The sequence below is a fragment of the Podarcis bocagei genome, assembly GCF_964188305.1.
Source record: "Podarcis bocagei genome assembly, chromosome: 10".
Taxonomy (NCBI): Eukaryota; Metazoa; Chordata; class Lepidosauria; order Squamata; family Lacertidae; genus Podarcis; species Podarcis bocagei.
This window is the reverse complement of record NC_138135.1, coordinates 3729089-3754408: the sequence shown is the minus strand read 5'-3', so window position 1 is coordinate 3754408 and position 25320 is coordinate 3729089. Positions and strand designations below refer to the sequence as shown.

At 47.2% G+C, this 25320-nt stretch overlaps 2 protein-coding genes across 2 annotated transcripts; both read left to right on the top strand.

Moving 5' to 3' along the window:
• Nucleotides 1-5435: 5435 nt before the first annotated feature.
• Nucleotides 5436-14829, top strand: LOC308595679 (acrosin-like). Its single transcript, XM_081210281.1, has 5 exons — nt 5436-5574; nt 8374-8577; nt 11139-11404; nt 11863-12011; nt 13609-14829. The coding sequence occupies exons 1-5, from the start codon at nt 5450-5452 to the stop codon at nt 14323-14325; spliced, it is 1461 nt and encodes a 486-aa protein (XP_081066407.1). The 5' UTR covers nt 5436-5449; the 3' UTR covers nt 14326-14829.
• Nucleotides 14830-17836: 3007 nt separating this feature from the next.
• On the top strand, nt 17837-23844 carry LOC308596067 (acrosin-like). The gene is given in 6 exon segments (XM_081210849.1): nt 17837-17938; nt 19150-19353; nt 21339-21613; nt 22915-23054; nt 23292-23588; nt 23591-23844. Coding segments are annotated over 6 exon segments (1215 nt in total). The 5' UTR covers nt 17837-17861; the 3' UTR covers nt 23813-23844.
• The last annotated feature ends 1476 nt before the right edge of the window (nt 23845-25320 follow it).

Below are 25320 nucleotides of genomic sequence, written 5' to 3'. Positions count from 1 at the left end.
GGAAATTCAGCTGTACAGATCTTTAAAGACATCCCAAAATATATTTTGGATTTAAGAAACTTCTACAAGGACTTGGTTCTTTTGCTAAAGAAAAATTCTATCCGTTTCAGGTGGGAGTTCCCACAAGGACTGTCATTCGACTACAAGGCAAAGAAAGTGAAAATAAAGACAATTCAAGATAAAGACAAATTTTTGGCAAGATACCAGGAGGACCTACAGAAGGGGACTGTGGACGTACTTGCAGAACAGAGGAGAGCACTGGATATCCTGAATCTCTCGTTTGGACAAAAACCACCACCATCAGAAGAAGAGCAACAACTTGGAGCTGTTGGAGGAGCCTTAAGAAAATAACAAGATGGCTTTGCAATTCCTTAGTTGGAATTGTAATGGACTGAATGGGCCTTTGAAGAGAAGACAAGTATTTCATATTTTGAATAGAGAACAACTGGACTTGATATGTTTACAAGAAACTCACATAACCAGAGCCCACAGGAGATTACTCACAAATAAAAGGCTAGGACAAGAATTTATTTCATCAGACAAAGTTAAGAAGAGAGGAGTGGTAATATACGTGAAGGAGAAATGGGCTCCAAAAATGATATTTAAAGATGAACAAGGGAGATATCTGGCTGTGGAGATACAAGTACAAGGAGAAAAATTTCTAGTTGTTGGAATTTATGCACCAAATGAAGGCAAATCTGACTTCTTTAAGAGACTTCATGAAACTTTGACGGACTATCTGGATTACAATATGATAATCATGGGAGACATGAATGGCGTGGTCTCCACTAATATGGACAAGGCACAAAGACTAACAGTCACTAAAGAAGGGAGACTCCCTAAGACTTTTTTCGAAATGACAGAAAACATGGACTTGATAGACATTTGGAGAACAAGGAACCCTCTGGAGAGAGAGGGAACCTTTTTCTCCCAAGCAATGATGACCTGGACCAGAATTGACCAAATCTGGGTTACTAGTGGACTGGCTCCAAAGATTAAGAAAGTGGAAATCTGCCCAAAAACTTGCTCCGACCATAACGCCGTGAAGATGGAGATGAAACTCACAATAACTGGTCAATTTAGATGGAGAATGAATGACACCCTCTTTCGAGATAAGGAGATTCTCACGAAGGCCCAAAAGACCCTAAAAGACTATTTTGAAATAAATTTGAGGACCGACGTGGAGAAAAGAGTGATCTGGGACGCAAGTAAAGCGGTTATGAGAGGATTCTTGATTCAACAAAATTCAATAAAGAGGAAAAAACAAACTGAGAAAAAAGAGAAGATTTTGGAAATGATAAAGGAAGGAGAGAGGAAATTAAGAGCAAAACCAAAGTCTCAGGATATTTTAAGAGAGATCAAGTTATATCAAACACAATATATGGAATTGATGACCCAAGAGATTGAATGGAAGATAAAGCAAATGAAGCAAAAGACTTTTGAATCAGCAAATAAATGTGGTAAACTTTTGGCATGGCAACTGAAGAAAAGGCAGAAACTAAATACAGTTACAAGCCTAGAGGTGGATGGAAAGAACATATCTAAACCCAATGAAATTAGAAATTGCTTTTTAAGTTATTTTAAAAAACTTTACACTCAAGGCCCGCAAAATGAAGAAGATATAGATAAATTCCTTGGAAGATATGGACTACGAAACATCTCTCATCAAAGTAAGATGGATTTGAACCAGAGAATCTCAGAACAAGAGATAGAGGCTGCCATTCAGAATATGCAATTGGGCAAATCTCCGGGACCAGATGGACTGACTTCCAGATACTACAAATCGCTGAAGGAATGGCTGACTCAACCACTAAGAGAAGTTTGTAATGAGATCCTTGAGGGAAAAAGGGCACCTGAATCGTGGAAAGAGGCATATATTTCACTCATACCAAAGTCAGAGTCTGAAAAGACCCAACTTAAGAACTACCGCCCAATATCACTGCTTAATGTGGATTACAAAATTTTTGCAGACATTTTGGCAAAAAGATTTAAAAGAGTCTTGATGGAGAAGATTCATAGAGACCAAGCAGGCTTTCTCCCTAAGAGACACCTAGCAGATAATGTAAGGAATGTAATAGATATTTTGGAAAAGCTAGAGGTGAATATAAACACTAAAGCAGTATTGATCTTTGTGGATGCGGAGAAAGCCTTCGATAATATTTCTTGGAGTTTTATGAGGAAGAATCTTCATGGGATGGGGGTAGGCCAGGGTTTTGAGAATGGTATGGCTGCAATATATTCTGAACAAAAAGCTAAACTGATTGTAAATAATGTCGTGACTGAGGAACTTAAGATAGAAAAAGGAACACGACAGGGGTGCCCAATTTCCCCATTACTTTTTATTTCAGTTCTGGAGGTGTTGCTGAATATGATAAGAAATGACCAGCAGGTCAAAGGTGTGCAGGTCGGAGCTAAACAGTATAAGTTAAGAGCGTATGCAGATGACCTAGTATTGACTTTGCAAGAGCCAAACACTAGTACGAAAAAGGCCCTAGAAATAATACAACAATTTGGCCAGGTAGCTGGATTCAAGTTGAATAAGCAAAAAACTAAAGTTTTAGGGAAAAATCTAACAGATATGGAAAAGGAGAAATTTCAAGAGGAAACAGGTTTGACTGTGGTCAAGAAGGTGAAATACCTAGGGGTTTATTTAACATCTAAGAATGTGAATTTGTATAAGGACAACTATGAAAAATGTTGGTCAGAAATTAAAAAAGATCTAGAAATATGGTCAAATTTGAAACTGTCAATGTTAGGCCGAATTGCAGTAATTAAAATGAATGTATTGCCTAGAATGTTGTTTTTGTTTCAGACCTTGCAGATTCTTGACAAGATGGAATGTTTTAAGAGGTGGCACAAAGACATCTCGAAATTTGTCTGGCAGGGCAAAAAGCCCCGAATTAAATTTAAAATATTGACTGACGCTAAAGAAAGAGGGGGTTTTGCCCTGCCGGACCTAAAATTGTATTATGAGGCAGCAGCTTTTTGCTGGCTGAAAGAATGGATGCTCCTCGAGAACACGGACATCTTGGATCTGGAAGGTTTCAATAATGCTTTCGGTTGGCATGCATATCTTTGGTATGATAAAGTTAACAGTGCCTTTAAAAATCACATTGTTAGAAAAGCATTATTTAATGTTTGGATAAGATATAAAGATCTATTGGAAAATAAAACACCTAGATGGGTGTCACCAGTGGAGGCTAAAGCAGTGAAGAAACTCAATATGGAGGTCGGATGGCCGAAGTATTGGGAAATCTTAGAACAGGATGGAGATAAATTCAAACTACAAAGTCAGGAGAAATTGAAGCATAAAGTAGAAAATTGGTTCCAATATCGCCAAATAATGGAATTCTTTAAACAGGATAGGAAAATCGGTTTCCAGGTGGAAAAATCAAAACTAGAGACCGAATTGTTAGAACCCAATACTAAGAATCTATCTAGAATGTACAACTTGTTGTTGAAATGGAACACACAGGATGAAACAGTTAAATCGGCTATGATTAAGTGGGCTCAGGATGTTGGACATAACATTATGTCAGCTGACTGGGAATGGTTATGGAACACCGGTATTAAATTTACGGCATGTAATGCCTTAAAGGAAAACATTATGAAAATGGTTTACAGGTGGTACATGACCCCAGTCAAACTGGCAAAAATCTATCATTTGCCCGATAATAAATGTTGGAAGTGTAAAGAGACTGAAGGCACTTTCTATCACTTTTGGTGGACATGCCCGAGGATAAAGGCCTTCTGGGAAATGATCTATAATGAAATGAAAAAGGTACTTAAATGTACCTTTTCTAAAAAACCAGAGGCCTTCCTCTTGGGCATTGTCGGCCAATTGGTGACAAAGAAAGATAGAACTTTCTTTATGTATGCCACAACAGCAGCAAGAATACTTATCGCAAAGTATTGGAAGACACAAGATTTACCCACTTTGGAAGAATGGCAGATGAAAGTGATGGACTATATGACACTGGCCGAGATGACAGGCAGAATCCGTGATCAACGAAAAGAGACGGTGGAAGAAGAATGGAGAAAATTTAAAAGTTATCTTAAGGACTACTATAAACTTAATGAATGCTAAAATGTTGTGGTTTCCAGAAGCAAAAGGGTACAGGGATACAAGGCTAGACTATAAAAGAGGACTAAGATGACAGAGATTAGAAAGTAACAACTGGGAGTTGCTAGTTGAATTATGGACATTGGGATGCAGAGAGGGGGGGTATGGGGAAGTTCAAGAAAAGAGGTTTATGAAAATATGTTTGAAACTATTCATGTATGTCTGTCACTTTTTGTGTTTGTTTGTTTTTCTTAAAAATGTTGTAAAACCAATAAAAATTTTATTAAAAAAAAAAAAAGCAAATGGGGTGACAATGGGATAAGTGTTGCTACACCTCTTGCCCATCACATGAGCAGACAAAAGGCTATGTGCAAACTTGCTAGGCTTTGCAGATGGTCTAGAGTTGCCCTCATTGGCTTTGGCCACAGGAGACCCATGGAAAACCAATAAAAATGATTTCAAATGCCAGAAACCACCCCTGTTGGATGAGGATTCCCACCCCCTGCCCAACCAATGATTTGAACAGACTCCCAGGCTGTGATGTATGGAAGTACATTCCCTACATCCCAGTAGTGATGTATGGAAATGAGACCTGGACCATAAAGAAGGCTGATCGCCAAAGAATTGATGCTTTTGAATTCTGGTGCTGGAGGAGACTCTTGAGAGTCCCATGGACTGCAAGAAGATCAAATGCATCCATTCTTAAGGAAATTAGCCCTGAGTGCTCACTGGAAGGACAGATCGTGAAGCTGAGGCTCCAGTACTTTGGCCACCTCATGAGAAGAGAAGACTCCCTGGAAAAGACCCTGATGTTGGGAAAGATGGGGAGGGCACAAGGAGAAGGGGACGACAGAGGACAAGATGGTTGGACAGTGTTCTCAAAGCCACAAACATGAGTCTGACCAAACTGCGGGAGGCAGTGGAAGACAGGAGTGCCTGGCGTGCTCTGGTCCAGGAGGTCACGAAGAGGCGGACACAACTAAACGACTAAACAACAACAACATGTGGCACATACAGAACTGCCTTATACTTAGTTGGGCCAACGGTCCACCTAGTTTAGTATTGTCTGCACAGACTGGCAGCAGCTCTCCACATCTGGAGATGGCAGTGGGGATTGAACCTGGAGTCTTCTGCTCCTGAGCCCCATCCCTTCTTGAGGACAATACTCTTGGGCTACAATGGCTATGGCACAAGAGGAGAGCCAGGGGTTGTTCTGCTGCGTTGCCCGGCCAGCCCTGCCTCAGGCCGGCTCCTCACAGAACTTCCATGGGAGACCCTCATCCATTCCGCTGAAAGAGAACGGCAGGCTCTTCCAGAGTGATGTCATACTTGCCTTGTGCTGGAGCTCCAGCTGGGGCTCCAGAAGCGCATGGTTTGTGATGTCACATGAGCAAAGGGAACAGGCGGCGGAAGCTGCCACCTGTCGAGACATGTAGGATGAAGTGGCTTCCTCTTCCTCTTTTGGTCCTTTCCGTATTCTTCTCTGAACATGCTCTAGGTGAAACTTGCAGGTAAGTGGCATCAGAATCCAGTGGGAAGGTGGGAGGGAGATGAGAGCCCCAGCCCAGCCCTCCTGCTCAGACAGGCACCTGTTGTGGTGGACACCAACCCCTGCCTTTGGCTTTCGTATCAGGTCACACATATTGCAGCCACTGCAGACACTTTCTCCCCTGCCTCTCTCCCTGGCTGGTCTTTCCTGGCCTCCTTAAATTTAGGGTTCACCCACACTTCCACTTTCCCCATGCCTAAAATGTAGGGGTCCAAGCAGTCTTCCTCCTCTCCCACTCCTTTCCCATGGAAAACCCGCTCTTTAGTGATAGATTGGAACAAAGGGCAACCAGGGTGGAATTTGAATCACTCTTATTGCAGTTATTCGTATTGCACATAGGAAAGTAATTGGATGAATACAACACACTCTTCTTCGACTAAAAATTGCCCAGTCCAAAAATGTGGTTCATAAGCTTTACTAATAGAACTTCTTCCAAAACAGACACAAAAACAAAGTAAGTTACATCCAAATAGTTTCATGATATCACATGCTTGACCAAGCACGGGCACAGCATCTTGGAACTATAAAATTACTTCTTCCAGAGCGGAAAACAAAGCCGTGTCTCTCCCACAGCCCCCATTACAGCTGGAGGTTGTGTTTTCCTAAAGAGAATCACCTCCTCACGTCTTTTCTTCCAAGGTGCTTGAGAGAGAACAAGGACCCAACTCCCACGAAATGTAGGTTTGCAAGTGAATACTAATTGCATACACCCCGTGGGATCCAAAGGTTAAACACCTTGTGACAGAGTAGCAGAGATACATTCAAAGTTAATTATGCAACTCCTTTGTTTAGCTGCAGTGGAAGTTTCCGTGCTCTGCATTTAGCAGCACATATACAGAGTTATTTTCCATTTTAATGGAAATTTAATTAAATAATTTAATTAAACAATTATACTCAACATCCCTCTCCTCCGACTGTGTGCTCAAGAGACCTTTCCCTAGGAAAAAGCAGTGTGACAAGAGGAAAGCCTCTTAGCCCCATGTTTTCTAAGCATGGTAGAAGTGGAAGTGTGGATTAGTCCAGAGCAATCGGCAACCATCTTTTTTGTGAGTTGCCTTTTACCCCATGGGTTTCCCTGGGGGAAAGGAGCAGGGCAAACAGAAGTGTGACTGAGCCCTAAGTAAGACATTTAAAGGTAAAGGTAAAGGGACCCCTGACCATTAGGTCCACTTGTGGCCGACTCTGGGGTTGCAGCGCTCATCTTGCTTTACTAGCCGGGGGAGCCGCCGTACAGCTTCCGAGTCATGTGGCCGGCATGACTAAGCTGCTTCTGGCGAACCAGAGCAGTGCATGGAAACACCGTTTACCTTCCCGCCGGAGCAGTCCCTATTTATCTACTTGCACTTTGATGTGCTTTCAAGCTGCTAGGTTGGCAGGAGCAGGGACTGAACAATGGGAGCTCACCCCATCGCGGGGATTCGAACCGCCAACCTTCCGATCGGCAAGTCCTAGGCTTTGTGATTTAACCCACAGCGCCACCCGCGTCAGACGTTTAGATCACTTTAAATGAAGTGAATCCCCTTTTTGACATCCTTCCTGTTGTTCCGCCAACCCCTGTGCCTTTCAGCTGTGTTCCAACCAACAACATGCCTGCAATCCTAACCACACTTACTTGGAAGTAAGCCCCATTGAACTCAATGGGACTTACTACTGAGTAGGTGTGAATAGACATGGGCTGCAGGGCACCAGGCAAACACATCTAGGGAGGGAGTTCCATAACTGAATCCTGCTTTCTGGTTTCCCACGGGCGTCTGGCCGGCCACCGTGAGAACATGATGCTGGACTGGAAGGGCCATTGGCCTGATCCTGCAGGCTCATTTTATGTTGCCACGTTCTTACAACTTGGGTGAGTTAGGGGCTTCCCCTGCATGTGAAGACAGATTCCAGCAGATGGAGCAGAAGAAACCAAGAGATGGAAGTGAGGGGCAGGTGGGGCTCATCCACCTGGGAAGGGAGACCATAGAGGAGAAGAAAAACTCTGGTCCTAAACCAAAAGGCTCAGGAGTAAACCCTATACAAATCTGGAGTGGAGTTCCTAAGCTGGTTGGATGGCATCTTGTATGCCTCCTTCCGGCAACTCCTGCAGCCTAACTGTTGCCAAACATCTTGCTCTGCTCTCCTTTGGACCACATCAATGAGGCCAAAAGAGGGATATTGTCGTCTGGGCAGCCCAGGACCTCCAGACACATTGCCCAGGCTTGATCCCTGGGAGGTCACTCCAAGCCAGTGTGGTGTAGTGGTTAAGAGCGTGGACTCATAATCTGGTGAACCAGGTTTGCTTCCCCACTCCTCCACATGCAGCTGCTGGGTGACCTTGGGCTAGTCACACTTCTCTGAAGTCTCTCGGCCTCACTCACCTCACAGAGCGTTTGTTTTGGGGGAGGAAGAGAAAGGAGATTGTGAGCCACTTTGAGACTCCTTCATGTAGTGATAAAGTGGGATATCAAATCCAAAACTCTTCCTCTTCTTCTTTGGTCCTGCTAATGCAGAGGTGCACCCCATTGTCTCTTGAGACAGACCAATGTCAGCAACAACTCAGGTGCCATTACAGAGAAGTCCTTTTCCCACAAAGTTGCCTGCCTCACATCCCAAGGTGGGGTTGCTTGGGAAAGGGCCTCTGGTGAAGGCTTGGCTTGGGCGGGTTCCTGTGGCAGAAGGCAGACTTTTCAGGGAGGGCCGCTCTGCTTTCCTGAGTCTCATGTGCCTCTCACCTGTCACACATGGCATGTGTGGGCTGCCCGCGCTTTGTGTCCCTTTCCAGTGGAGTCTGCGGGAGACGTCCGTTGGCACCCAGCCATGGTGGCTCAGTTCGGATTATCGGAGGCACGCAGGCTCTCCCCGGGACGTGGCCCTGGCTCGTCAGCATCCAGGTCCCATCCAACCAGGGCTACAGGCACACCTGCGGAGGCTCCCTCATCAGCTCTCGCTGGGTCCTCACTGCAGCGCATTGCTTCTTAGACAGAAGGTGAGCAGAGTACCGGGGGCAGCTGCATGCGGCAAGGGGTGGGGGACTTTGCTGTAGAGTCTCCAGATGTGCTGTCCCTGCAGATCATTCAGTCTGGCAGATGTAATGCTGGCTGAGCTGTGGAGCTCATGTCAGGCACATGGCCCCCCGGAGTGCAGCGGAAGAGTCAGCCTCAGAAATTGAACTAAGTGAGCAAGGGGCTATCTCTGCAGATGAGAGCTGGCTGTCAGAGTCCAGAAAGGGCAGTCTGGCCCCCCTCCTTCCCAGGGAAGACGCTGTTTGCTCTCAAGAAGAGGGAGAGTTGGAAGGTGGCCAGAGCGTTGCCAGGCAGCCAGCAGATAAGCCAGAGTCTGAGGCTGCGTCATCTGGGAGTGGGGAGGAGGCAGTACTAGGAGTCCCCGTACTAGGAGACTGGAGGGGCTCAGAGAACAACGGAAGGGAAGGAGAAGAAAGGCAGGATTTTGGCGTCCATCCTGTTGGGAGAGGGATGGTGATTCAGACTGATCAACCACCGTTAATATGAACAGGTGGGAAGCCGTGTTCTGGATGTGTTTTTCTTGTAAATAAACCTACATAATGTCGGAGAGACATTGTTGCTTATCAGGCTGCTTGCCTACCAGAGATCATTATAGCTCATTTCATGCTTTAAAAGATTTTTGCCCCTCACCACAGCCAAAAAATGGGGGTTGGGGAGGCAACAAGCAGCAGAAAGATGGCTCCCTCCTTCATATCTAAAAGGCATGGCACAAAAGGAAAGGGGGTTGGGAGGGAGGAGGAAAAAATAAATTCAGGTAATACTTTCTAGCTAAAGATCAGCATTTAAAATCAGCATTTAAAATCGGCACAGTGAGGTGTGTGCCAGAAAGCCCCAAGTTTATGACCTTCCTCAGCCAGGAATTAATGGGTGTTTCAGAATAGTTGTAGTCCAAAACATTTGGATGGCACCAGAGTGGCAAGTGCTGACACGATACAGATTTTGTCACCTCATTACAGTTCCCAGGGGAGGTGAAATTAGCATTAACCTAGTTTAAGTCTATGGGGTACTTAAGCCTCGTCTGAACCCTGTGGTTTTATGAACTGTTTTGTATCATTAATTCCACATAGGTATGGTGTGTTGCAATGATTGCTTATGATCTATTCTGCTAGCCACCCTGAAAGCACAGTTGCCCTACATGCACTGCTTGTACAGAGGTTAATAACCATAATAACAGCTAAAGCGATGGTCATTGTTATCACTGGCATTATTATTTGGGTGCCACCCTCATGGTACTTTTCTCTCTCCATAAAATGCCCTGAACAGTGCTGCAGGCAGCCAGGAATTTCCTTATTCAAATCACAGAATCATAGAACTGTAGAGTTGGAAGGGACCATGAGGGTCATCTAGTCCAACCCCCCTGCAATGCAGGAATTGTTCATCCTCAAAACCACGATGCTGAGATTACGAGTCTCATGCTCTACTGACTGAGATAATATATACCATATATATTATATTATATAACAATTACCGTATTTTTCGTCCTATAAGGCGCACCGGCCCATAGGACGCACCTCATTTTTGGGGGGGGGAAATGAATTAAAAAAAATTATTCCCCCCCCCAGCCCTGGCTGCCGCCCCAAGCCTTGGGCTCACCTGCCCGAAGCAGGAGAAGCCCTCCGGAGGGCTCCCCGTGCTTCGGGCGACAGGCTGCCGCCCCAAGCCTCACGCACCCGGTGGGACCTCCTGCCGGGCGCGCAAGGCTTGCGGACACTTGTGGGGGCTGCAGGCTGCTGCCCGCAAGCCTTGTGAGCCCGCGGGTACTCCCACCGGGCTTGCAAGGCTTGCGGATAGCTTCCTGAAGCCTGGAGAGCGAGAAAGATCCGTGCGCACCGATGCCTCTCGCTCTCCAGGCTTCAGCGAAAGCCTGCATTCGCCCCATAGGACGCACCCAGATTTCCCCTTCATTTTTGGAGGGGAAAAAGTGCGTCCTATGGGGCGAAAAATACGGTATATATGACATTATATTATATGAATATTTCCCCAGCTACCTAGAGGGCCGCAACACGAGAACAGGGCCTTTTCTGTGGTGGCTCCCCGTCTGTGGAATGCTCTCCCCAGGGAGGCTCACCTGGCGCCTTCATCACATAACTTTAGGCACCAGGCAAAAGCGTTCCCCTTCTCTCAGGCCTCTGGCTAATTAAACCATTTATGGCCTTTTAAACTGTGGCGGGTATTGTTTCGTTTGTTATTATGTTATGTGCGTATTTTTGTGTTTTTATATTGTAAACTGCCCTGTTGTCCTCCGGTGAAGGGTGGAATAGAAACTTAATAAGAGAATAGCAGCAACAGCAACAGCAGCAGCAACAACAACAAATCAACCAAACAACACCAACAACAATTTAAAATAGTCCCTCCCTCATGCCATCCTTGGAAACCCAGAGACACCTGCAATACCATTCAGTCTAACCGCTTTTCATGGGGTTCCTGAATCTCTCCCCAAAATCATAGACGAATGGCACACAGTTCAAAGAGAACCTCTTTCTTCCCTTTTGGTGGGCCAGTTTTCCATCTTTCTCTGCTACAGGTTTCTCGATCAATGGAAGCTGGTGATGGGAGCCAACCAGCTTTCTGACCCTGGCCCCAATGCCCAGGCGCGCACCATCAAGGACCTGATCGTACACCCGCAGTATATCCAACGGATAAACCTCAATGACATCGCCTTGATGGAGATGAGTGCGCCGTTCAACTGCAGCGACTACATCCAGCCGGCCTGCTTGCCTGACATGGACGTGGATGTGATGTCTCTGACGCATTGCTATGTCAGCGGCTGGGGAGTGACAGATGTGTCAAGTGAGAGTCCTGGGGTGGGATGTACATCAAAGAGGGTCTCACAGGGGAAGCGTTGCCTGGCAACACCTGGTGGGAGGACACCACATCTGCTACCCTATGCATACATAACAGGAGACCAGCCACCTCTTGGATGTACTGGGAGTCCTTAAACTAAAAAAAAAATGTGATTCACCCAGCTCCTGGACCGGGTAGGGTGGGTTGGTGGTTATATTCCTACCTACCAAGGGATGCATTGAGATGGCCAAAGATGGCAGGACTGGGAAGCGGATATTGCTTCTCCAGAGGCTGTAGGACCTCTCAGCTGATAAGAGGGGCCAGTGGAAATCATAGCCCAAAACCACCTGGAGGGCACCGGGTTGGTGAGAGCTGGTTCAGAAAGTCCCCAGATCAGTTGTATTGACTTGGAAGCCAGGTTGCATCCTGAGGCGAGATGCTAAAGCAAGACTTCCTGCTTGCAGAGCCAGGCGTGACCTCGGATGTCCTGCAAGAGGCCAAAGTCAACCTCATCCCTTCCCACGTCTGCAACAGCACCGGCTGGTACAATAAGCGCATCCACCCCAACAACATCTGCGCTGGGCACGAGCAAGGGGGCATTGACAGCTGCCAGGTATGCAGTGGCGCAAAGCCAAAGGCTGCTTCTCCAGGGAGGGGGGAAGCTGGGGGGAGGGGCAGGACGAGGGAAGCCCCCTCCTCTTGGAGGAATGGCCTAACTCTGTCCCACCCAGGAAAATCCCCTTTCCATCCCATATTCAGACAGCCCCCGTGGTTATCAATATGTTATTATCTTCCTGCCTTTCCCTCCAAGGAGATCCAGGTGTCAGACGTGTTTCTCCCCCTCCTCATTTAATCCCCACAACAACCCTGTGAGGTAGGTTGGGCTGAGAGGCAGTGATGGCCGCCTAAGCTCATCCAGTGAGCTTCCTGGCTGAGTAGAGATTTGAACCCTGGTCTCTCCCAGGTCCTAGTCTGACCACTATGCCACACTGCAGCTCTCAGCAAGGAGGGCAAGGCAGGCAAGTTGTCTCATTCAGGGCTCTCTCTCACCTGCTCCAGAAGATGTGCTTGGCTGTCCCTCAGAATTCCCCATCCTTCAAGGTTTGCCTGTCCCACCACAGAGTCCTCTTGCTCCCAGATTATTCATCTTTTTGGCATTGGGAACATAGGAAGCTGCCTTATCCCGAGTCAGAACATTGGTCCAGCGAATCTCCATTACATGCAGAAGGTTCTCAGGTTTGGGCATCTCCAGCCAGCTTCTCTGCCTGGGAACTTATCCACAATTACCTTTCTTCAGCTCTTTCCAGGCACAGGTCTGTGCTTTAAAGCTCTGTGTCTGATCACCCCCTTTTGTTTATTTTTTGCTCCAAAGCCCCATTCTGGAAAGCACAGCGAAAGCAAACACAATCCTTGGAAAACCCAAATTGATGTTTGCTTCAATAGAGTGCTAAAGAGCAGGTTTTCATGGGGCAAAAAAAGACACTTAGGCTGGATCTACACCTGTTTAACGTTATTAGAACGTTATTAGATATGTCATTCTAAAATATCACAAGGCATACTTGTTAATTAAAGTGGTGGTTTTTTTACCTTGGTCTTTTTCATCAAAATGCAGTCTGCTGGTTGCTCTGCTGTGCCCTTTGGTGCCACACCTTAATAACACATTATGAATGTTAAAAGCGGAACATCATGTGTCCATATACATTTTCAGAGTCATTCCTTAACCCTTCCTTAACATTTGAAACCATGAGTGTAGATCCACCCTCAGATTCAGAGCTTTAAAACACGGAAAGAGTGCCTGGAAAGAGTGGAGCAGAAAGGAAGAGTGAATGAGACCTCAGACCCTGGAAAGGTGCTGCCAATCAACATAGCCAGTTCTGAGCTAATTGGAGCAACAGGCTGATTTAGTGTAAGGTGGCTTCCAGCGGTCGTATGGCTCTCTTCTGCTCTGCCCTTCCCAGAATTTCACCTCACTGCTGAAATAGAGCTGAGGCATGAGTGAAACAACCCCGGCGCGATATTCTCTGCCCATCTGCAGAAGCCCTGCTTTTTGTGTGACCCCGTCTCTCTTGCATGCAAGATGAGGGATGCCTCCATCCTTTGTGGTCGTCATGAGAACTCCTTGGTGCTGCTGCTGGCGGATGTGCAACCCAGTTCTCCTGAGTGCAGCTGCACCCTCTTCACTCGTCTCCCGTCTTTTCCTCCTGCCTCAGGGTGACAGCGGAGGCCCCCTCATGTGCCGGGAAATGAGGTCTGAGCGCTTCTGGGTCATCGGAGTCACCAGCTGGGGGACGGGCTGTGCCAAGGCACAGAAGCCAGGCATCTACACGTCCACACAGCACTTCCTCGATTGGATAAAGTGGTCGACCAAGGAGGACTTCTTCCAGGGCGGCTTTGTGGGGAAACCTACAACGATGGCCCCACCCCCACCCCCACCCCCGCCACAGAGCTCAACGTCCCAGGTGTGGTGGCCCACGGGCCCCTACATCCACATGCCGCTTGAGACCTTTGCCAATCCTTGGATGAAAACCACCAGGCAGCGGCCGGCCTCCCCCAATGAAATCCAGCAGTTTGAGAACTGGGCTTACACCCAGCCTGTCGCGACGACCCCCCCTCCACTTTGGCAGCAACCGCCAGCCGAGACCGAGCCCCCCCTGCAGCCCGTGCAAACCCAGCCGCCCTGGGGGTCCTACGGCTGGACCCAGACGTGGACCGTGGCTCCGACCCGGCCAGCATGGAATATGTGGGTGCTGACTCGGCCGCCCCCCAGAACCTACCCACCATTCACTGTGCAGCAATACCCTTCGTGGAACATACAGGTGACCCGGCCTCCCCCCAGGACCAGGCTCACGCAGAAGTGGACCTTTGGTAAGCCTTCTTGGGTGGGGACTTACTACTGGAACATTAGGAAGAACAGGCCAGTCAAGTAGCCGGACAGTCCATCCCGGCCCCTGGCCACTCAGCTGCCCTGCCCTCCCCTTTTCAGACTAACCCTGTACAAGCTGCTGCAGCCGTCAGCTCGGTTCCCCTTCCCTTACTGCACATGAAATCAGATCTCACAAGCCGTCTTCCCGGGACAAAATAGTTATCTTTTAAGTACATAGAGATACAGACACATACACACATATGCGCTTTTTTGGCAAGCCACAGAAATTGCTGGAGGGATGGGGCAGGAAACAGGCAAGAGTTGCATGTAGGGGCAAAGCTCGCTTCTGAGATCAATCTGCTCCAGAGGACCCAACGCCGCTGCCTGGACTCTGCCCCCCTGGGGCTCACTAGAGGGGCAAGGGGGTTCCTAAATGCACCCCATACATTTCACTGCCCTTGTGCATTCACACCAAAGCCTTTGTGGGAAGACCTTGTGGTTCCAGCTGTCTCCTGGCAGCTGTTCTGTAATGTGCAGGGCACATCTGCAATAAATTGGTGCTTTCTCAGCCGGCTCTCCCTGCTTATTCTGTTGCTTGGTATGGGATTATGAGTGGGAGGAGCTGTCCGTTTCATTCCCTCATTTCTGCAGTCTCACGTTCCTTCTTTTTTTTTAAAGTAATATTTATTGAAATTTTACAAACATTAAAAAGTTTCAAAATTTAAACTTAAAAAATAAGAACAAAGAATAACCCTAATAAAAGAAAAAAGAGCTACAAATATACAAAAACAAAACACGTGAAAAATGCAAAATAGAAAACAGTTAAAAAGAAGAAGAAAAAGAAAGAAATCAATAATTTCATATCTTATACTTCATTTACTAGTTTCCTGACCTCATCACACCTCCCTTTTTGTATTCCAGTTCAGATATTTAATTCAGCAAGTCCTTACCCTCTATCATTTGTCCTTGCTCAGCATCTTAACCTATTATAAATATATATTTTCCACCATTGTCAAACCATATTTACATATTCTTGTTAATCTTTTTACCAATACCGCTTGTTTTCAATCCAACATCCCTTTAACATTCATTGATTTTACAGTATTTCTGCAAGCAGTCTTTAAATTTCTTCCAGTCTTCTTCCACCGCCTGTTCTCCCTGATCTCAGATTCTGCCAGTCATTTCTGCCAATTCCATGTACTCTATCACCTTCATCTGTTCCTTTCTCCACATGTCCATCTCAGTTTGAGAATTCTTCATTCGTGGCGGGTGGGGACGCACACACACACACACAGCATTTTAGTGTGAATTTCCTCTAATGTATATGTTGGCGCGGTTGCAATGGGTCGTATATGGGGAGTTCAAGGGTCGTGGGGTGGCAGGTAACACTATGGCAATACGAGAAGTTTCTGAGCCAAGATGGGTGAGCTGGAGGTTTTCTGTCATCTCTCTTGGATGGTTTAGTTGAGATGGCAGTATTACAGGAGGTTGGACTTAATGACCCTTCCATTCAGTGCTTTTTTCCTAGACATGGTACTCACCATGAAGTTGTTACCGCAAGTGCCACACTTTTTAGCAAATACAAGAAAGAGGTGCAGGCACACATTGCATGCCCTTGAATTTTAAGTTATTATAAGTTTAGGTCAAGTCTGCTGCAACTGGATTTCTTATGGACAGTGGCAATCCTGATTCTATTGGATTTGTGAACATTATTCTCATTTGCCTTCAGTAGCAGTAAAGCTCTGCTGAGTGAAATACAATTGCCTCTGGTCTTTAATATATATATAAATCCTGCAACGTGTTAAAGTTGTTACTCTGCTAACTATACATTAGAATCTGCTCTGGATCCCTAAAGGTAAAGGTAAAGGGACACCTGACCATTAGGTCCAGTCGTGGCCGACTCTGGGGTTGCGGCGCTCATCTAGCTTTATTGGCCAAGGGAGCCAGCGTAGAGCTTCCGGGTCATGTGGCCAGCATGACTAAGCCCCTTCTGGCGAACCAGAGCAGCGCACGGAAACGCTGTTTACCTTCCCGCTGGAGCGGTGCCTATTTATCTACTTGCACTTTGACATGCTTCCAAACTGCTAGGTTGGCAGAAACAGGGACTGAGCAATGGGAGCTCACCCCGTTGCGGGGATTTGAACCACTGACCTTCTGATCGGCAAGTCCTAGGCTCTGTGGTTTACCCCACAGCGCTACCCGCATCCCTGCTCTGGATGAATACTAAGTAGAATTTAAATGGCAGTTTTTGAGCATCGTTTCTAACCTCCTCAAGAAACAAAGGTCTTTCAGATACTGTATATACTGTATATACAGTGATCTTGAGGTGGAAAATGCAATCAAAGAGAAGATGTTCTAGACTGGCTGCATATTTCTTCTAAACACAGCAAAGAGCTAACATTTATAGATACACTTAATGACTGTCCTAAAACAGTAATGGAATTGACCAGAAGAACATAAACTCTGGGTTTTACCTTAAGTGACAGCCAGGATCTGGTTAGAGATGAAAGCGCTGCTGAACTAATTGGGAAGAGTGACCACAGTGCTGTCAAATTCAATTTATATATGTACTGGACAATTGCAAACTAAGTTCATTGTAGTCACCTTTGACTTCAAAGAAAGGGACTTCCCAAAAATGAGGGAGCTGGTAGACCACTTAGGGGTTATTCAAAATCACAATAAGGGGTTCTCAACTATAATGTATATTGCACTTCAGGAAAAAATACAACCTGGGCCAAGAGGATGCCAGCATGGCTAAAGAGCATAGTCCAGGAACCAGGGAACCAGGCACAGGGCCTTCTCGGTGGTGGCACCCTCCCTATGGAACACCCTCCCTTCATATGTCAAGGAGATAAAGAACTATACAACTTTGAGAACACATCTGAAGGCAGCCCTGTATTGGGAAGCTTTTAATGTTTGCTGCTTTATTATGTTTTATATATTTTGTAAGTTGCCCAGAGTGGCTGGGGAAACCCAGCCAGATGGGTGGGGTATAAATAATAAAGTTGTTGTTGTTGTTAGGAAGCTATTAGGAAGCTATTAGAGGCAGGAAGGCTTCCTTGAGGAGAAAACAAAGGAATGCAAATTTGGCAAAAAAAAGTGCAAGCTGAAAAGAAGGAATATTTTAAAATTGGTGCATCCTCATTTGGGCATCTTGCCCTGGTGCTTCTGTTAATATTAATTTAAAAAGAGAGAGAAGGAGGAGCATAAAGCAGCAATTACGTTAGGCTGCCCACATGCTCTCTGGACAGAAGAAGAGAAGAAGAAGAAGAGTTTGGATTTGATATCCCACCTTTCACTCCCTTTAAGGAGTCTCAAAGCGGCTAACATTCTCCTTTCCCTTCCTCCCCCACAACAAACACTCTGTGAGGTGAGTGGGGCTGAGAGACTTCAAAGAAGTGTGACTGGCCCAAGGTCACCCAGCAGCTGCAGGTGGAGGAGCGGAGACGCGAACCTGGTTCACCAGATTACGAGTCCACCACTCTTAACCACTACACCACACTGGCACCACAGAACCTGGATTCATGTGTTTTATGATGTCATGAATTCTAAGACAAGGTGGTGGTGGTGGACCCCGTAGCCTTGGGAGCTGCCCAAAGGATGAGATGGTTGCTCCTCTCTGTTCTGGTCCTTGCTACATTCCAGCCCACTCATAACACCACTGTCAGCAACTGCGAGTAAGAGGCCAAAGGTGGCATTTTGTAAGGAAAGACAAAAGAGGGAAGAAGTTTTTTTATTGGTCTTCTGTCTGCCTGTCCATCTACCAGGGTTGCTCTCCTTCCATTTTGCCTTGAGGATCTTGTGATATTTGAGATTTCATCCAACCCTCTGGAGTAGACCCATTGAAAGCAACGAACACATTAATTTTGGTGAATTAATTGTGGTGTTTACCACCTATAGCCAGGACATCCAGAGAGATCTCCCAAGGTCATGTCATGTTGGAGGCAACCAAAATCTTGATCAAAGATTGGACTGTAGAGCAGTCCAAAGGGGAAGGTCCTAAAACACAAACTATTGCATATACGGTATTTATATTGTGCCACTTGAAGCAACTGGATGCATACAAAACTGGCTACTTTTGGTATAAAACATTGTCCAGGCCCATATGTTTGATTCAGCGCTTTACTTGCAGAACTTTATTCAAAACAGGACAGAAACATCAACAATGCATCTAAATAAATTTACAATATCTTGTGCATGTCCAGCACAGGCTCAGCATCTTACTGTATAAGAAATAACTTTACTTCTTCCAGAAATCAAAACTGTGTCTCTCTCCCATTCTAGCCTGCATTCACCTACCTAAGGCTATGCATCTCTTGGAGAGTTGCATTATCTTCCCCCCACTCTGACTGGGAACAAAGGACCAAAGACCAACTCCCCAAGATGGTGATTTGCACATTGAATACCTTACTCATGTGACCTAAGGTTAAACACTCATGCACTAGCTAGCAGAGATCAATAGCAGTTAATTATCAACCCATTGAGGTGCTTGGATAGCTCTTCTTGCTCTTCAGTGGAATCTTCCTGTTAAACCCTTTCAGCATTCTCCATCTCAGTGTGAATTAAGCAATTCTACTTAACATAAACAGCCCTGGTCTTCTGCAAGCGTGTTTGCAGGTGGCCAGCCCTGGAGGGCACCATGTTGTCCAAAGTTCACTTAGCTCATGGGCAGTGAATGGGATCTCTGGTGCACAGGGATCTGGTCCCTTGGGTGTCTCCAGCTTTGTACCTCACTCTGCCAAGGAGGTCAAGAAAGAGATGCTTGTCTGCTGCAAGAAAGCATTTTGGGGAGAAGTGTGGAAGTCAAGCGTGTCCGAGTCTCTTATGCCAGCTGCACAATCCACCCACGTCATGCACATGATCTGTTGATGCTCTCTATCTTTTTCAGTGGCATCTGCGGAAGACGACCCTTGGCAAGCAGCCATAAGTTGATGCGTATTATGGGCGGCAGCGATGTTCTTCCAGGCACGTGGCCCTGGATGGTCAGCATCCAGACAAAAGGACAAGGGAAAGTCTACATCCATTCCTGCGGAGGTTCGCTCATCAGCCCCCAATGGGTTCTCAGTGCAGGTCACTGCTTCCCAAAAGGAAAGTAAGCAGAAGGGGAAGTCTGCTTAGCAGAAGGCCGTTCCTGGGGAGGGTTGTGGACTCTGCAAACCCAACAGCCTGGGGGCATCTCAAGGAAGCAGAGTCCCTTCTTCTGCCTTCCAGGTGATACTTGGAGGAACTGCAGTTCGCCTGAACACAAAGCCGTCCTCTTGGGATGGTGGAGTCTACAGCCCAGGAACTGCCCTACCTGATCAGGACTAAGGTCCAGTTGGTCCAGCATCTCATTGGGAACCTCAGAGGGCTGGGTACTTAGAGGCGGAGCAAGCTGGGTGCGGTGGGTGTGGCTGGCACTCAGTGTCATCCCTGAGGGTGCGTGACATCACCACGCCGCCGCCCTGGGACGCTCGTGGTGGGCAGTGCACCCCGCAGGACACTCACCTCACCCCCCCTGGGATGCCATCCCCACCCCCATGGGTGGCTATCCCCGCCCCCTGGGTGCACTCCGCTCCGGGTGCCAGAGCAGCTCGCTCCGCCACTGTGGGTACGCAGGCCGATCCGCCCCCTTTTGGTTCATAGGAATATAGGGCTCACCCACAATTCCATTTGTCCTGAGACCTGTAGGCACAGATCCGAGAGGCTTGTTCTTTCTCCCACTGCTTTCCCCAAGAAAACACACTGTTCATCGCTGAATCAGAACAAATGTCAATCGAGTTTTCTATGACTTCATGTTTGCTCCAATTTAGATGTAAACAGCAGGTTTTCCCAGGGAAAGCGGCCAGGCACAGGAACGAGGACTCAGGACGTGGGCCAGCCCCCTTGTGCTAAAATTGTGCTTTTAATGGGGGTGTTGTTCTAACTCGGGTGGGTGTTGTTTATTGTCCTTAAGTGTTACATGTCAATTTGTATTTGTCTTTTTTGTTTTTGTTTTATAAAGCTGATTAACATTCTACAGTTTTTTAAAAAAATATGTTTGTAGGAATGGAGTCATTGTTTCGTTATTTTTCTGTTTTGACTATTGTGTTTTTACCTTGGATTTTTATCCTGTGAAACACCCTGAGATCTTGTGATCAAATCAAATAAAAAAAAGTCAAATCAAATAAAAAACAAACAACCTCTCAGACCCATGTCTTGAAATCACGGGGAATCATAGAATCAAAGGGAACAAACGGAACAAACAGAAGTGGGCAGGAGCCTTCAGAGAGCATTGCTACCTTTGACTATGACGGAAGAGCATAACTATCCGAGAATTTGCCCAATCGTCTTTTAAAGCAATGTAGACTGGTGCCCCATTGCTGCCTCTCGTGGGGGCAAGTTCCCCAGCTTAGCTATGTGTTGCATGCAGGATGTCCTTTCGTCTCTCCTGAATCTCCATGGGGTGTCCACAACTTCTAGCGTTTCAGGAGAGGGAGGAAAACTTTTCTCTTTCAACTTTCTCCGCACCATGCATAGTTCCAGCAACCTCAACCATGTCACCTCTTCCCCACATTTTCTCCAAACTAAAAAGTCCCATGCGTGGCAGCCTTTCCTCCTAGGGGAGTCCCTCCACACCCCCTGATAATTGTGGTGGCCCTTTTCTGAACCTTCTCCAGCTCTGCAATATCATTTTGGAGCTGTGGTCAGCTTCACTGGATATCCAGGTGTTCCACCCTTGTGAGAGAGAGAGGGAGGGAGGATTTTTTCTCCATCCTTTCTCTGATATTCAGGGAGTCCAAGAACAGCCTCCTATCCTGCTCTGGTACCTAGAGCAGTGTGCATCCCAGGGGACATGACGTGCTCCCCATGGGGGGCGTGGCCCACATCCTGGGGGTGTGGCACTCCCCCAGGGGCGTGGCATGCCACCCAGGGGCGTGGTGCACCATCCATGGGGGGCGTGGCACGTGTCCTGGAGGCGTGGTGCATGTCCCGAGGGGTGCCGCCGATCGGGGGTTGGCATTTTGTCACCCTCCCTTTGGAATTGCACCCCCAACCTCAGAACGCTCCTGCAGCCTCCCACAAGCCATATATCCCTGTTCTTGGTCCCACCTGCAGAGACCAGTACAAGCTTGTTCTCGGCTCCAGCTGGCTCACCAATCTGGGCCCTGAGACTGAGCAGCGCTTCATCAGGACGCTGGTGAAACACGAGAGGTACGACAACAAGCTGAAGCAAGCAGAGGTGGTGTATAGAGACATTGCCTTGTTGGAGATGGACGAGCCCGTCAACTGCAGCGACTACATCCAGCCTGCCTGCCTGCCTGACAAAAGCCTGCCGGTTTTGACGCTCGGCCATTGCTACGTCAGCGGCTGGGGCGGCCTGCTGCCAAAAAGTGAGAGCAACCTTGTGAAAAGCAGGAGGACTGGATCCCCTGAAGTGTTTGAAAGAAAGTCATCGCCTGCACCTTCACTGCCAGCCAGCATTTTCCAGGGTGGCTTAGGGCTCGTCTGCACTTCCGCTTATCCTGCTGTTTCCCCCAGGGAAAACCTGCAATCGAATTATCCACAGATTGCTGTTTGCTCCTATTCAGCAGTCAAGAGTGGGTTTCCCTGGGGAAAGTAACAGGGCAAGCAGAAAACCACTCGGACTCATGCCAAGGGGGCACAAACCTCTTGGACTCATGCTTTCTAGGCAGGGGACGAGCGGAAGTGTAGACAAGCCCTTCCAGTGGGAGGAAAGTTAGTACAGTGGTGCCTCGCAAGACCAAAAGAATCCGTTCTGTGATTCTCTTCGTCTAGCAGTTTTTTCGTCTTGCGAAGCAAGCCCATTGAAGGATTAGCGCATTAGCACTATTAGCGCTATTAGCGCTATTAGAGGCTTTTAGCGGCTTATCTGCTGATCGGATCAGCTGATAAGCGGCTTAGCGGCTTAGAAAAAGGGGGGGGGGAACCAGCAGGAACTCGCAAGACATTGTCGTCTTGTGAAGCAAGCCCATAGGAAATTCGTTTTGCGAAGCACCTCCAAAACGGAAAACTCTTTCGTCTAGTGAGTTTTCCGTCTTGCGAGGCATTCGTCTTGCGGGGCACCACTGTAAATAAAATGGAAGTGACCATGGCAAAAATTATAGCTCTGAATGAATAAATGCTTCTGGTTGGGCTGCACAAGGTTCCTTCTTTGCAGGAGAGGTTTTCTTTTGGGGTGTTCCATCCTTGTTTCACTTCCCCTTTCTTCTCCATGGAGGAGATTTTCCTCGTTCTTGCCTGTAATTATTTTGCTTTAGAAATATACCAGGGTGGTGTTTTTTTGCTGTATTTATCACTTTTGGAATCTTCATGGTTGAAGGCTCAGGATATCTATTTATGAAATAAAAGCATGGTTAGCAGGGATTTTTGCAGCCATAACTCACTGGAACTCTGTTCCAGCACCTCTCAGGTGGGCGGCATTGCCATTATAAGAGACCAAGGAAGGCATTTGTGGTGAGTTCTGGCACCTCGTTTTTAGAAAAATAGCACTGCTGGTCCGCGGACTGAGAGCAGCTAGCCGTTAGGCAGGTCTTGTCCACACGTCTGCTTTCTGGGAATGGCTCTGAGGGATTTCCCCCTTTCCTCTTTCCTTCCCCTGACCCAGTTAGGATTCATGGGCAGGGCACCCCCTGGTCATCTCCATTCGCACCCCGCTACTTTCTGCTCACAGATTCCACCCCTCCTGACATCATGCAAGAAGCGCCAATGAATATCTTCAGCAGAAAAAAATGTGGGAACTGGTGGCGCAGGAAGATCCCTACACAGGACATCTGTGCCGGACATGAAGAAGGAAAGATTGCAATCTGCAAGGTAGGTGAACCACGGTCAGGAGCCAAAGTCAGGATTTTGTGCTCACTTGATGAAGGGGGTGGCACCCAGTGGCAATAAATGAAATAAATAAATGAAATTAGTGCACTGTGCTGCCTCCTGACAGGATGGTTGAGCCTTGTATCCTTACCCTATTTGCCTCTTTTCAGTAGCCTCTGCCTCGGTCTCCACGGCATCATGCCTGCACTTCATTCCACCACCTTCTTTCCTCCCTCCCAGGGTGACAGCGGAGGCCCCCTGATGTGCAGGGAAGAGAGGTCTGAGCGCTACTGGGTGATTGGAGTCGCCAGTTTCGGACCCGTGTACTGTGGCACAGCGAAGGTGCCAAGCGTCTTCATCTCCACGCAGTACTTTCTAGGCTGGATCGAAAGGAACTCTAAGCTGCAGCTCTCAGCTCCCAGACCCACCCCGCTGCTGGCACAGGCCACAAAACCGCACAAAACCAGGACTTCACCTACCACAGCCAGGCCAAAAAAACACAGGCCTCCCTGGGTGAGGCCCCCACTGTGGAGTGGGGGGGGGGGCTTCCTCCCTGGGTAAAGACCACAACATCCTCCATCCCTCCCTGGATGAGAGAGAACTATGGGAGGCGCCCAAGGCCTGACCACAGGCCAGGGTATAGATATCAGCAGCCCTGGCCCCAGATGGCACCTCAAAGCCAGTTCGCAGATCTACCAGGGTACTACCCTGGCTCCGAAGACTACCACGATCTGCTTGTGCCCTCAGGAGAGCAGGATTGAGAGGGGCAGTTGGGGCAGGCATTATAAAGCAGAGGGGCAGGCTAGAGCTCACCATGATAGGCATCGGATATTCTATAGAATAATAAAATGAAGATGGTTTGGCAATGGGTCTTTGTGTCTTTCACACCATCATCTCACCAAATCTCAGAGAGATGTGTTGGGAAATGGCCAAATCCAGAGCCATATTATCTTACTTATGTTCATAATTCCTCCAGATCTTTCTTTCCATTAAATGGAAGTGGTGGAAATGGAAAAGAAAACAAGAAAGAAGGGAAGGATGAAGGATATTCTACATTTAAGAATTCCAAAATGTATAAAATGCATTATGTTCCTGTGAAAATAAAAACCCTACCCCAATGTTACACAATATTTCTTAGTAATTGCCACTTTAATTAGAGTGAGAAAACAGCCATTTTTTTTTTTAAAAAAAGTCCTGCTGCACCCTTCTGACACTAAGCCCTGTCTTTCTTCACCTGCTCCAACCCACATCTTGTGCTCATGGCAACTCACAATACTATATGGAGAAAAATACCAAAATATTGTTACCAAAGACGGGTGCCTGCCTGTCCGAGACAGAAATCACAGCCTTGAGGGAATTTTTTAGAGAAGAATCTGGTAAGGGGCTTCATCAGACCTTCCAAGGCACCAGGTGGTGCCCCAATGCTATTTGTGAAGATGAAGGACACTACAGAATTTAGATTATGTGTGGACTATAGGAAGATTGATGCCCTAATGGTTCCTAATCATTATCCTCTACCAACTATTGGGGATTTGTTAGAAAGGCTGAGGTCAGAGAAATTTTTCACGGAGCTGGACTTAAGGGGGGCTTATAACCTGATCCATGTGAGGGAGGGAGACGAGTGGAAAACAATGTTCTGCACTAGGTATGGCAGCTTCGAATACCTGGTCGTGCCCTTTGGACTTCAGTTAGGGACAGCAACATTCCAAGCCTTCATCAACCACATCCTCAGTGGCCTGGTGGATAAGTTCATGGTTGTTTACCTTGATGATCTTTTTAACTTCTCTGAAAGCCAGGAACAGCACATGAGACAGAGGTGCTGTAGAGGCTGAGAGAACACCTCCACCGGCTTTATGCTAAGTTAGAAAAATGCCAGTTCCACGTCTCTACAGTAGATTTCCTGTGTTACTGCCTCACAGCAGAAGGGGTACACATTGATCCAGGTAAGGTGCAGAGCGTAGTGTCATGGTAGAAACCCAAGATGAAGAAAAACCTGCAGAGATTCTAGAGGTTCGCCAACAACTACCGCAAGATCGTTCCGGTCTATTGAAGACTCACACCTCTCACGGATTGTTTGAGGGGCAAGAAGTGCTTCCAGTGGACTGCTGAGGCACAACAGGCATTTGAGCAGCTCAAAACCATGTTTTCCTCAGAGGTGTACCTAGTTCATGCTGACCCTCACTGGCTGCTGATCATGGAAACAGATGCCTCTGACAAAGCAGTGGGGGGGGGGGTGGTACTGCTGCAAGAGGACCAAGATGGCAACCAA